Consider the following 14,103-nt stretch of genomic DNA (forward strand, 5'->3'; position numbering starts at 1 on the left):
GCTGCACAGAGGTTCATAGAACCTTAACTCTTCCCTTACTGCCTGACCTGTTGGCTATTTACAGCTTCACCATTGTGTACATTTGGGGCAGATCTTTTACAGGTTGCTAAAAAGGAATTATTGAGTCAAAGGATATGTATTTTTTAAAACCTAGATGCACATTGGAATTGTTTTCTAGAAAATTGTACCAGTTGATACACAATCTATGAATCATACAATTCATACCAATGTATGAATACTCAATATATGAAGCTTTTGACTGTGTGGATCACAACAAACTGTGGAAAATTCTGAAAGAGGTAGGGATGCCAGACCACCTTACCTGCCTCCTGAGAAACCTGAATACAGATCAAGAAGCAACAGTTAGATCTGGACATGGAACAACGGACTCGTTCTAAATTGGGAAAGGAGTATGTTAAGGCTGTATATTGTCACCCTGCTTATTTAACTTCTATGCAGAGTACATCATGAGAAATGCCAGGCTGGATGAATCCCAAGCTGGAATCAAGATTGCCAGGAGAAATATCAACAACCTCAGATATGCAGATGATACCACTTTAACGGCATAAAGTGAAGAGGAACTAGAGAGCCTCTTGATGAGGGAGAAAGAGGAGACTGAAAAAGCTGGCTTAAAACTCACCATTCAGAAAACTAAGATCATGACATCTAGTCGCATCACTTCATGGCAAGTAAATGGGGGAAAAGTGGAAACAGTGACAGATTTTATTTTCTTGGGTTCCAAAATCACTGCAGATGGTGACTGCAGCCATGAAAGATGCTTGCCCCTTGGAAAGAAAGCTATGACAAACCTAGACAGCATGATAAAAAGTATCACTTTGCCAACAAAGGTTCATCTATTCAAAGCTATGGTATAGATGGGAGACTTAGACCATAAACGTGGCTGAGTGCCAAGGAATTTATGCTTTTGAATTGCGGTGCTGGAGAAAACGCTTCAGTCTCTTGGATAGCAAGGAGATCAAACCAGTCAATCCTAAAGGAAATCAACCCTGAATATTCATTGGAAGGACTGATGCTGAAACTGATGCTCCAATACTTTGGCCACCTGATACGAAGAGCTGACTCATTGCAAAAGACCCTGATGCTGGGAAAGATTGAGGGGAGGAGGAGCAGCAGGCAGAGGGTGACAGAGGATGAGATGGTTGGATGGCATCACTGACTCAATGGACATGAGTTTGAGCAAACTCCGGGTGATGGTGAAGGACAGGGAAGCCTGGTGTGCTGCAGTCCATGGGGTTGCAAAGAGCTGGACAGGATTTAGCAACTGAACAACAACTATTGGGCTGAGTTGACTTCCAGTTGTGAGTGGGTCCAGGTCACCTCTACGTATCTTTGACTCTCCTTAGCCTAGCAACTGACTACCTAGGATGTTCTCATGGTGAAAGTTGTGGCTAGAGTCCAAGTTAACTGTTACAGCATATTTAAGACCTCTTTTGTATGATGTCTGCTAACATTCCATTGGCAAAAGCAAGTCACAAGACCAAGTCCAACATAAGTGGTGTGGGAGAAATATATTTCACCTCCATGGAAATGGTGTGTAGTCACATGGTGAAGTGTATTTTTCAGGGAGAGATGAAGAATTGAGACCAGAAATGCAATCTGTTAATACCACACGCAAGGAGAGAGCCTTTCAGGAAACTAGGTTGTGTTAAGATAAAGGCAGAACAGAAATTAGATATGGACCCAAGGTCAAGACCTGGTTTTGGTGTTTGTTTTTTTTTTTTGGTTCCGCTACATGACTTGTACGATCTTAAGGTTCCCAACCAGGGATTGAACCATGCTCCATGCAGTAGAAGCTCAGAGTCCCAAACACTGGAAAGTGAAATTTGCTCAGTTGTGTCCAACTCTTTGCGACCCCATGGACTATACTGTCCATGGAATTCTCCAGGCCTGAATACTGGAGTGGGTAGACTTTCCCTTCTCCAGGGGATCTTCCCAACCCAGGGATCGAACTCAGGTCTCCCGCATTGCAGGCGGATTCTTTACCAACTGAGCCACCAGGGAAGCCAACCACTAGACGGCTAGGGAATTCCCAAGGGAAGTTTTTAAGGCAAGGAGATACTTATAGGAGTTTGCTTATAGAGTGAGAAAAAGTGGAGGCCAGGAGAAACACTGCTTGACGGTATGAACAAGAGGAGCTAATAGCATTTCCTCTAAAAATTCATATGTAAGTTGCAAAATTTGTAGAAGGCTGGCTGGGCAGCCTTCTTTCTCTAAGAAGCATATTGGCTGAAAGCAAAGGAACTGGAGCTGGACCTGAGGTTTTCAATAGTAACTGTGGATAATGAGAGGAGATCTCAGCAAAATAAAAGCTCTGCCAAGCACAGGCTGATCTTCGTCTTAGCAGTGGCCCCCAAGCCAATTGTCTGCAAGCAGTGAGGTATTACCAGATATAAAGTGCAGGACAGGGTGAATAATGAAGCATCGATCTGGCTGGGGTAAAAGATTCTCATGGGAGAGATGTGTGTGCGCTCAGTGGTGAGGTTGTGTCCAACTGTTTGCAGCCCCATGGATTGTAGCTTGTCAGGCTCCTCTGTCCGTGAAATACCGGAGTGGGTTCTCATTTCCTACTTCAGGGATCTTGCTAACCCAGAGACTGAACCCATGTCTCTTTAGTCTCTTGCATTGGCAGGTGGGTTCTTTACCACTATTGCCACCTGAGGTGAAACCAAAGCGGATTTGGAGTGGATATTGAATGTCTTCCAGAATAGTTCAAGAGGGGAGGATAGCTTCCTGGCCCTGTGTGAATTCTCCAAGACACCCACTCTTACTCCTTATCCCCAGCCTTCTCCAGCTCCCTGCATTTCATAAAATGTATGTTGGGTGATTAGCTATAATCTTGTAAATGTGTGTGTAGCATGAGATTAGATTTAGCCTTCAGTCATTTCTGTACTGCAGTCTCATGCTTGAGCCTGCATTTCCTGTTTCAGATTTCAGGGACTGTGTTTTGATTTCTCAATATCATGCCTGGCACAGTCTTACCTGCAGAAAGGTGTGTTCACAGTGACTTTTGACCAGGCTTCATAATTCTTCACTTTGCATGTATACACACGGACTTAGAGACATACAAGTTCCCTTGGCCCAGGAGGGCCTTCTACAAACTAGCTTGTTAGTGTTCTCAGCCCCTTTTGCAGCATACACAGGGGTTTAATTCATTTCTATCTGATTCTTGTTTATTGGGAGCCCTTTATGTGCCAGGCACTGAGAAGAAGCTGAATTGTGGGTATGGAGACAGGAAGGGAGCAGGCTATAGCTCTGACCTTTAAGATAAGAGAAACTTCACTGTCTGGAGTTACAGAATGAAACTCAGGATTAGGTGTTGGGATTACAATTCAGTTTGGGGATAATTTAACATGTATCTTGGCTTTTCCTTCAGAGGTTGAGTGAGGAGTGAGGCCTCCAATTCATTGTGCATAATGAGCCTATACCTGGATGCTCTCCACACTGGGATCTCAAATCTTTAGATCCAGTGATCTACTCAGAGTACATCAGAGGGAAAGAGAAAATGTGTGGTTTGGGGGTCAGGTTATCCAGCCTCTCTCAGGCCAGAGCACAGGCGGAAGCAAAGAAACAGAAGAAAACAAGAGCCCTCCCTCCCCCGCTCCCCTCCCCAACCATCTTCCTGCAGGAGAGATCACTGCCTTCACTGTTTGCAAATTTCCTTCCCTCCCTGTGCTGGGCTAAGGCTAGGGTTGCAGCTGGAAGGAGCCAGCCCCAGTTCCAGTTTGCCCAAATTTATAGAGATCACCATGCCTGTCTTTACATTTTCTTCCAACCCACTGATCTTAACCTCTGGAACTCGTCTGGAAGGCAGTATGGTGGGGGTGGAGGGGTCAGTGATGTGGAAACCCCACTGGCTATTTTGGGTCCTATTCCTGTTTCTGCCATCATTTTTGTATAATCTTGGTGGAATCACTCCCTCTCAGCCTCTGTGACTTCTTCTTATCATTCAGGGCATGGCTTACATTTCACTTGCTCAAGGAGGCCCTCCCACATCTAAATTGGCCCTCTCTGACCTCCGTAGAACCACAGTGTTATAATCGCACAGCAGGTAGGTATGTATGTGTATATATACACACATGTGTATATGTATATATGTGTGTGTATATATACACACGTGTATATGTAAATATAGTAAGTGCATAGATAATTGTTTGCTTATTTGGTTTGTTTCTCCGAGAGATTCCAGGCTCCAGGAATGCCGAGAATGTGTGTCTTTGACCTGTGCATCTTCAGATCCTGGCACGGGGCCTGGCACAAAGGACACAGAAAATTCATTTAGTTAATGAATGAATGAACGGCAGCTGACCCACGTGATCTCCCAGGTTCCTTCCAGCTGAAAAAGTTTATGAGGCTAAGGTTTCCCTCCAAGAAGACCTCTCCAGGACCTCTCCCAGAGCTCTCCATTGGGGCAAGGTGGGGTGTAGGGCCTAGCCCCGGGCTCTGGCAATTGTACAGCGAGATTAGCGCAGGTCGAAAGCCGGCTACCGCCCGGCCCCGCCTCCCGCCTGCCAGCCGGGGGCGGGGCCAGGCCGCCTCCGGCGGGTGGCATTCGGGGCGTCCACAGTACCCAGGGTGGCGAGTGGGCGGGTTCGAACGCGAGTCAATGGCGGGGCGGGGCCAGAACGCCCCCAGTCTCCCTGCTGGCTGGTGCAGGGGGCGGGGCCCCAAGCCCTCAGGTTCCCCACGTGGGGGCCTGGGCTGAGCCGTCGCCTAGCAACGCCCCGCCCCGCCCCCTGGCCCGCCACGGGCGCCTGCCCCCAGCATGGCCTGGAGAGGCTGGCCTGCGTCGTGGCTGTGGGTCGCCAGCTGCGGGCTGCTGCTCCTAGTCTTCGTCCTGCTCTTGAGCCCCCGCAGCTGCCGAGCGCGGCGGACCCTCCGCGGCCTGTTCATGGCGCGTAGCAAGCGGCTGCTCTTCCGAATCGGGTTCGTGCCGGGCTACGGCGGGCTGCGGGGATCGGGAAAGCTGGTGCGCTGGAAAAGGGACTAGAGGAGGGGTGCCCGGGGAGGGCTTAGGGGTTCTGACCGGGGGATCCAGGGCCGGAGCTAAGAACGATCGAAGAGGCAGGCTAGAGAAGCTACTGATTTTTTGGGGGGGGAGGGCTGACGAAGCGAAGAAATTGGGGGTGGGTGGAAAATTGAGCTGGGGAAAGCGGTTTGCTGGGGGGAGCAAGCCAGGGTAACCAGAGAAGGGGGCTTTGAGAGGACCTCTAGAGAAAAGAGCCAGATGCGGGGTTGAAGACAAGGGAGCTGGAAAAAGAGAACAGGTGCAGGATCCCGGGTTCCCCCCACCCCCCAAGTTCCTCCGGTGGGCAGATGCTGGAGAGAAGGAATGTCAGAGGACTGAGTCTCTCCTGAAACCGCTAACTCTTTCCGTGTGTCCCTGGTCCTCTCCCCATCACTCAGCTTCCCACCACTCAATGCAAGCACTTCTGTCCCAAGCGGGATTCCCCACTCCCCACTCAGTAGGTCAGTTTGTCCCTTTCCTTCGACATCCCTGTCTCCCCCGCCGCCCTCGTCATAAGCCCCAGGCTGTGAAATCCGACCCTAATCACTCAGCCAGACTTGTTGAAGGTTCACTGACCTCCAACGACTTCTTCCTTTCTGACCCCCACCCCTTACCCCAGTCTTCACTCTTCCCTTACCCCTACTTCTCCTTACAGGACAGAGTAAGGATGGTAACCAGCCCTGTTCTGCCTTATAGGCAGTAAGAGTCAGGGAAGGAGCTACAAGAGGAAGGCTTCCTAGGGTCTCCATCCCCTTCCCAGGACCAGCAGGGCCAGGGGGCAGGCCCTCAGGCCACACTTGAAGAACAGTGATGTTGGCCTGGGAACTGTGGGAGCCCTGGCCCAAGGCCAGGTTCAGGCGAGGGCTGGCCGAAGCTGGGGAATTTCCTGAGTTTCAGAGAAGAGGTTTTACAATTCACCCCTCCTCTGGTGATCACCCCAGATAGCCCAGAAACTTTATCCCTAGGATTATCCTCACTCGGTCTAAGACACAGAGATGTAAGGGCCCAGGGGAGGAAAAACTGAAAAAACAAGGAGTGAGGAGGAATCCTGTGTGTGTGCCTTATGGGGGCATTCACATCTCTAATAACCCACACAATGGTCACATTCTCAATAATGCTCTAGCTAAGTCACCATTGCTCTGCAAACAGCATTAAAATAATAAGATTCACAAATATTTAAATATCTCCATATGTGAGATTAAAAAAATATATTGCTCCTCACAAAATTTCTGAGAACTTTATAGCTCTATTTGGGGAAATATTTTTAAATCTACTTCTAGCTTTCAACATTGGTAACGTAGAAGTCATTCAAATAGCCTGAGGAAGTGAAAAAGTTTCCACAAGGGACTGGAATCGGAAGTCCTGAGGTCAAAATTTCCAAGATTGCCACCTCAGAATCCAGAAGGTTTGGGTATTCCTAGAGCTTGGGATCTGGGTATTTCCAAATCCTCAAACCTGGAATTGTCTGAGAGCTTCTCAGGAATTCAATAACCCGTGAGCTTTCCTGTGGCTGGATTTCAAGGTTGCCTTGGAATCATCTCCCCAAATTTGCAGAGCAGGAGGGCGTGCCTGGAATCAGAGTCCCAGATCCTGCCTCTCCAGGATCTGGGAAACAATCAGTCCAGTCCCTCGGGGGAGAGGCTGCTGGCTGCTGGGAGGGACTGGGGGTGTCGGCAGGAAACAGTCTGAGGGAAATGGGCAGGTGTTGATGCTGTGAGGGTGCCTCCAGGAAGGATGGAGAGGGAGGGGGCCGGGATGGGGCAGGACATGAGGGGAGGGGCAGAGCTCATGGACACACTCCACCCTGAACGTGTGGCTGAGAGGACCACAAGTAGAGAGCTTTACTGGGGGGCTGGAAAGTGGACAGTGGAGATGGGAAGCTGTACTGGGAGAGGAGTCCTTGTTGATGTTATCAGTAATAACAGTACTCACTGGTATTTGACAGGGGTATAAAGGGCTTTCTTCAAACATAACCACCATTGTCTTGGGATGGGGATAACTGGGCACAGCAGAGGGTCAATCTGGGCTAACCTGAGGTGGACACACGCATTCAAGACTCTGCAGGGCCTGGGAGGCAATGTGTAGTAGTTAAGCACATAGCACTGGGGTCAGATAAATCTGCTTTTGAATCCCAGCTTTATTGCTCAGAAGCCCTGTGACCTTGGACAGATGATAACTCACCCTCTCTGTGCCTAAGTTGTTGGCATCTGTAAAATGGGCCTGGTGATAGTGCCTACCTCAGAGTGCTCCTGTGGGGATCAAATGAAATTGTATACAGGGTCTGGCTTGTAGTAAGTGCTCAGGAAATGTTGCAATTATTCTTTCTATAAGTATAGGGGATGTGGGGAGGGAAGATACATGGCATTAGGCCAGCCATGGCTCCTTCTGGAGCTTCCTTTTTTTTTTTTTTGGCCACACCATGTAGCATATGGGATCTTAGTTCTTTGAGCAGGTCTCGAACCCATGCCCCCTGCAGTGGAGGCACAGTCTTAATCACTGGGCCACCGGGGAAGTCCCTCAGCTTCTTTTTTTTTTTAAAAAGCTTCCTTACATACTTCTTCCCAGGTGGCTCAGTGGTAAAGAAGCCACCTGCCAACGCAGGAGATTCAGGTTCGATCCCTGGGTCGGGAAGATCCCCTAGAGGAGGAAATGGCAACCCACTCTAGGATTCTTCCCCAGAAAATCCCATGGAGAGAGGAGCCTGGTAGGCTACAGTCCATGGAGTCCCAAAGAGTCGGATACAACTGAGTGACTGAGCACATACACACATGCTTCTATTGTCTTCCAAGTGTATCCTGCTCACTTACTCTCAGGAAATCCCACATCCCTTCATTCATTCAGTGACCCCCGCCCCCTCTTACTGCCCTGGGTCAGGATTGTGGGATCACTGATAGGAGCTGTTCTCAAGGAGTCAGTGAGAGGAACAGGGACCCTAACTGGCCAGAGGCACAGGGCATGATAGGTTCCCCAAGAGGGACAGGGTGTGCCTGGGGAGGCTGGGATTGGGAGTGTGTGCTCCCCTCTGTGTGCCCCTTGCCTCATGCTCAGTTTCCCTTTTGCCCCTTTGCCTTCTCAGTGGTAGTTGAGGAGGTTTGCTTAGAGAACAGGACCCTGAGCAGGGCGTGTCTGCAGAGGGAGCAGTGAATGGGGAATTAGGCTGGGTTCCTGCATGCAGGGATGGGAACCGTCTTTCAGAGCTGAGAAAGTGGAAGGCAGCCAGCCTCTGCAAATGGACAGTCCTGCAGACAAAACCCTCCCACCCTCCCTGACCAAGTCCCCTCTTCATTCCTAGGCATAGAGGATCTTTCTTGAACCTCCTGACCCAAGTGAAACCAGCTGTCACAGGACAAACCTTGCTTGCTTCACTTCTGCAAGAGAAAAGCCCTTCTCTGGGGCCAGTGAGGACCAATGGCCTGATTTCAAAGGAGGGGCAGGAGTCCTGAGCTGAGGACCCTAGAGTGAATGGCCCACCTGCTTGTGGCCAGAGTAAAGGCCACACAGAGGCAGTGGGCTGGGCCATCCATAACACAGCCTTCAGGAGGGAAGCAGGGAGGGTCCTTTTCTTTTCTGCAGGCCTTGGAACCCTGGAGAGCCATAGCACCAGCACCCACAGTGGCTCCTCTGCTGTATGTCCCAGTAGGTGTGCCCTTCCCCAGGCCATGCTGCCTACAGAATGGAGTCCACACCCCTCACCCAGGCCTTTGGGGCCCTCCCACACCCGCTCCAGAGCTGCCCAATCCCATCTTCCCCAGGCCCTGTGCTCTTGCTGTACTTCTCTCTGGGGTCTGCCAGACCTTCCTCCCTACATCAAATATTATTGCCTCAAAACTCATCCTCAAAATATGCCCAAAATCTGAACACTCACCCCATTTCCACTGCTACAACTCAGGGCCAACCCCTGGTCGCCCTCACCTGATCTCCTAAATTGACAGCTCCCTTCAGCCTTTGTACCTGCAAGAGCATTCTCAGCAAGGCAACCAGAATCAAACCTTTAAGTCTGAAATGTGCCACTCCTATGCTTAGAACCCTCCAGAATGGCTCCAAGGTCCAGAGGGACCTACCCATCCTCCACCTCACTGTTTTTGGTGGTTTTTGGTATGCCCTTCACCTTGCTCGTTGGATTTCGGCCACAGGCCACTTTGCTGTTCCTCAAGCACTCTGAGATAGTCTCACCTCCAAGCTGTTTTGTCTCTGTTCTCCCTCACTAGATCCTTCTTCCCCTAGATGGCCACGTGGCTGTGCCTGGCTTCCTTCAGATCTCTGCTCAAATTTCACTGTATTAAAGAGGCCTACCCTGACCACCCTGTGTAAAAATAGCAGGGCCCCGACACCTGCAGTCTGTTACTCCACAGTGTGCTCGCGTGCATGCTCAGTTGCTCAGTCACGTCCGACTCTTTGCAGCCCCATGGACTGCAGCCTGCCAGGCTCCTCTGTCCATGGGATTCTCCAGGCAAGAACACTGGAGTGGGTTGCCATTCCTCCTCCAGGGGATCTTCCTGACCCAGGGATTGAACCTGGGTCTCCTGCGTTTCCTGCATTGGGGGGCGGATTATTTACCTCTGAACCACCTGGGAAGCCCATTCTCTGCAGTACATATCACCAATGACATCCTATATATCAACTTGCCTGTTGTTTACTGGCTTTCTCCCTCAACCAGAATATGAGCCATATGAGGGAAGAAACTTCTTTCACTACTGTATCCCAGCTTCCAGAACAGTAGCTGGCACAGAGTTGGCCCTCATTAAAGGGCTCTGGAATTAATAAAAAGCTTGGCCCAAATGCTATCTCCTCCACAAAGCTTGTCCAGCCTCTCCAGTCAAAATTCATCCCTGCCTCCAGACTGACCCCTGGCACTGTCTCTCCTCCTAGAGCTTTCATTGTGTATTCTTGCCTGTTCCTGCATCAGGTGTTCATGGGTGTGATTTCCTCACTGGACTTCCAAAGGCCAAGCCCAGGGAACAGGGCTGAATCAAGAGGGCTTGGGATTGAGGTGAGGAGGGGAGGGATGGAGGTGGGAGGGAGGGCCAAGAAACAGACCCACACCAAACAAAACCCTAGGGCCTTGCCTGGGCAGGCGGCCTGGGATTCTAGGCAAGGAGATAAAAATAGTCCAGGCCTCCTGCCCAGGACTGAGATTTGACTGTGCCTCTGGTCCTCCCCGGGAGCCCTCAGGAGCCACTCCTCCTCCTCCTGGGAAAGATGCTGAAGGCTGGAGAGGGCTGCAAAGTCAGCAGAGGACCGAACTGGATGAGGGGATGGATATGGAGATGGGGCCTGTGGTCTCCCAGTCAGGCCTGTGTTTTGACCTGTTGCAGGCACCGCCCCTCTCCTGGTCGTGGGGTTGTCCCCCGACCCCTCAAGGCCTTGCTGGCAGCTCCAGGAAACTCTTCACCCTCCAGGGCCTTTTTCGCTGTCTCGTTATCTTCTTCAGTTTCCTCAATTTGGGGAAACTACAAAACATCTCATGGCTGGGTCTGTTCCTGAGGGGCCTCCGAGCAGGCTGCGCTCCAGCAGGACTCTGTCCTGGTGGCAGTCCGGGTCCCCAGGCCCTCAGACAGGCATTTCCGGTTTGCTTTCATAAAGATTGCCTGTTGCTGGTCAGATGAAAAGCCTGGGAAAAGCCTGGGAAAAGCTGGGTCCCGGGTGGAGGCGGGTAGGGGAGGCGGGCAAGAGAGGAGAAGCCAAAAGCACCCCCTGACCAGAGGCCTCTCAGCCTGGGCTTGTTGTCCAGCTGGGAGAGTCTGGGGCCAGGGCCCAGCTGGGACAGGCAGCCCCCAGGCCTGTCTCGGGGCTGCCCAGGATGGCGAGACTGCTCTCGGGGGGAGGGGGGAGAAGAAGAGCTTCATTGTGTGTTCTCCACTGTGAGCCAAGAGAAGGGGGTGGGGGAGGGCTGTGTGTCACTGTTCCCAGCTGTCCCATGGGGCCTCCCATGGGGCCAGAGGCTCAAACTCAGATACCAGATAAGCCGCACTCTGGTTCAGTGAGGCGAGGAGTGAAAGGTATGCCTGTGGCCCCCCACTGGGGATGGCAGGTGCTTCATCCTGCAGCCCTGACCCCAGGGGGAGGGCCCCTCAGGCCCCTGCAAGGCTGCCCCAGGCTGGCTGCCCCCACCCCAGCCCCACCCCAGCCCCACCCGGTAGAGTGGTTTTTCTGTCTCCCACCTGGGTCCCAGAGGACTAATTAGGAAACTTGCTTTTGTTTTTGGTGAGGTGATGGTGGGTAGTTCTGGGCCCCAGAACTGCTGAATCATAGTCCAGGAGTGGGTGATAAACAGAAGAGGAAAAGGTCAGCATCTTTGGGTTTCAGCAGCACCCCCAGATCATACTGATGCGTTCAGGCACATTCTCACACTGCAGGGAGTTTGAATCCCACATCAGGCCTTGCAGAAGTCCATGTCATTGTGTAAGTCACCTGAACTTTCCGGGCTCAGCTGCTCGTTCAGAGAGGAAGAGCACTTGGTTTTACAGAGAGGGAAACTGAGGCTTGGGGAGTGAGTTTCTGCTTCTTACCTCAGGAAACAGAAGAAAGGGAGCTGTGGGCCCCATCACAGAGGATGGTGACATCCCAGCGAGGTGGGGGGCTAGGAGATGGGAGACAGGTTCTTCCCAGGGACTCATTCACTTTCGCATTTTCCCATCTTTTTTTCCTAAATTCTCTTGTCCATCTGGCTCGCACTGCTCCTGGTAGAACCATCCACCCAGTCATGGTTCAGGGCAAAGAGTGGCAGAGCCTAGACTGAAAGAGGTCTCCAGGATTTTCCACTCAAGGCGCCTTCTCCTGAGAGCTGCTTGGGTCTCTGACCCTCTGCGGTCCTCAGGAAAACTGCACATGTGAGGAGGTGGTCTGCAGAGAGAGTTCACAGGGTTCAAAGGCTTGTGTCTCATAGAGACTGAAACTAGTGCTCCAGGAGGTTCTAGAGGCCAGATGCCGGGCTGTGTCTGGAACACTGTAATTACCCTGACAAATGCGTTTTCCCAGCAAAGGCCCTCAAAGGAATTGGGTCTGACACCACATAGTTCAGGCCCATTCATCTCATCCTACCTGCTTATTAGGGGTTTGCAATGATTAAGAGTGTGAACTCCAGGGACTTTCCTGGCCGTCCAATGATTAAAACCCTGCGCTTCCACTGCAGGGGCCGTGGGTTTGATCCCTGGTCAGGGAACCACATGCTGTAAAAAAAAAAAAAGAAGAGCGTGGACTCCGGGGTCAGGCTGCCGGGGGTGAATCTCTGCCCAACCACTCACTGCTCTGTGATCTTGAGCAAATCTCTTTCCACTTCTCTGGGCTCTGTTGGCCTTGTCTGTAAAATGGAGGAAATAATGATACCTGACTCGGGGTTGCTTGGAGGTGACAGGAGATAACTGATGGGAGGCACTGAGGCCACTGGTGGGGTCTGGGAAAGCTGTAGGAAAGGTCATTCTTGTTAAAGGTGAGGCCAGTGGGCTCTGGAGAGATGCTCTAACCTGTGGGGCAAAGCCAGGACTGCGGACCCGTCTTCAGATCCCCTTTCCTCTGCTCCCCCATCTCCTCCACTTTAGAGGTCCTGGGTCCGGACCGCAGGCCGGGGAAGTTGGGATTTTATGCCCCAGTGACACAGCCTCACCCAGGCCCTTGGGTCTAGATGACCTGCTTATCAGAGCATCCTGCTCCACCTTGTGGGTCCCACCAGGAGAGGGGAGGGACTTGGAAGCAGGTGAGTGAGGTGGGAAGGGAAGAGCCAGGGCAGGGGTGGCTGTAACTCGGGCCTCTGATGCCCTCACTGGGCATCACAGCCTGGCCTGGGGCCAGTTGGGTGGAGCCACAGTCAGTGCTGACAATCCGCTTTCTATGCCCGTCACTTTTATACTTACATGCCTGGCCCTGTGCTGCCTTTCCTGCTCACTCAGCCAGTGTTTTGTGAGTCCCGGTTCTGTGCTGGGCCAGTGCTAGGGGGGTGCAGAGGAGCCACGAGAAACAGGCTGGTGACCGCCTGCCCCCGCCTGCCCCCGGCATGGTGCCGATTAGGGCGCCAGGTAGAAGTTGATAAGGCCCAGCCGCTGCCCTGGGGCTCAGCTGCTCCTGAACGCCCCAGATGGAGCAGGGGAAGGCCGCTTTCTGCCAGGATAATCAGGCCGTGGGGTTGAGCCCAGCCCTGAAAGATGCTTGTATGTGTGTGTGTTAGTCACGCAGTCATGTCCGACTCTTGGTGACTGCATGGAGTGTAGCCCCCCAGGCTCCTCTGTTCATGGGATTTCCCAGGCAAGAATATTGGAGTGGGGTGTCATTCCCTTCTCCAGGGGATTTTCCCAACCCAAGGATTGAACCTGGGTCTCCTGCTTGGCAGGCAGATTCTTTACCATCTGAGCCACCAGGGAAGCGGAGAAGGATGTTTGGGGTTCCTGCATGGCGATAATTAGGGACTGGGTAGGGTTCCAGTAAGTTAGAAAGGCCTGGAGGATATTCCAGGCTGAGACCTGCAGGAGCCAGGCAGAACTGTAGTTCTGAAATTTTAATGAGCTATTTCAGGCATTCAGAAGACAGATAAAATAACAATTCTCCCAGCTTAAGAAAGACAATATTACAGACGGTGTGAAGCTCGGCGCCCACCTCCCCAGCTCACCTTCCCCCTCTCCCAGAGGAAACCCTACTAATGTGCAGTGCATGCTGACCATGTCCTCCCCTCGGCTGCCTTTATTGACTATTTATGTCTGCATACCAATGGTGGTTTTGCTTGCTTTGGCCTTTTTTTTTTTTCTCCTAGCCATTCCACACGACATGTGGGAACTTGGTTCTCTGACCAGGGATTGACCTGCACCTGTTCCTTTGAAAGTGCAGTGTCTTAACCACTGGACCACCAGGGAAGTCCTTCTTTGGCATTTTAGGGAAATATTGTCAGGTTGTCTGTTTTCTGTGGCCCGTCTGTTAGCTCAGTGTTACGTTTGAGCTCTGTGCAGGCTGAGAGCTGGTACCCTAAATCATTCACTCCCTGACTGTGTAGTTTTCCATGGTCAGAATATGTCACTATTTATTTGTCCATTGTGCTGTTGATGGACATTTGGGGATGTCCACTTATTCACTCTTGGGACACGGGGTTTCCA

At 51.6% G+C, this 14,103-nt stretch overlaps 1 protein-coding gene across 3 annotated transcripts in view; it reads left to right on the forward strand.

Annotated features, from left to right (window-relative positions):
• PNKD (PNKD metallo-beta-lactamase domain containing) overlaps positions 1–14,103 on the forward strand; it is a 65,947-nt gene that overhangs the window by 41,066 nt on the left and 10,778 nt on the right. For 2 of the 3 annotated variants that reach the window (XM_081583954.1, XM_081583955.1), the window contains exon 1: positions 4,757–4,944. The exons of the other annotated variant lie outside the window; for it this stretch is intronic. In XM_081583954.1, the coding sequence (XP_081440080.1) occupies positions 4,784–4,944 (161 nt within the window). In that variant the 5' untranslated portion in view covers positions 4,757–4,783. Of the gene's footprint in view, positions 1–4,756; positions 4,945–14,103 lie in introns of those variants that run through there. 3 annotated transcript variants of the gene reach the window in all.

The sequence above is a fragment of the Giraffa tippelskirchi genome, chromosome 3 (assembly GCF_054371585.1).
Source record: "Giraffa tippelskirchi isolate mGirTip1 chromosome 3, T2T-mGirTip1v1.2.pri, whole genome shotgun sequence".
Lineage (NCBI taxonomy): Eukaryota > Metazoa > Chordata > Mammalia > Artiodactyla > Giraffidae > Giraffa > Giraffa tippelskirchi.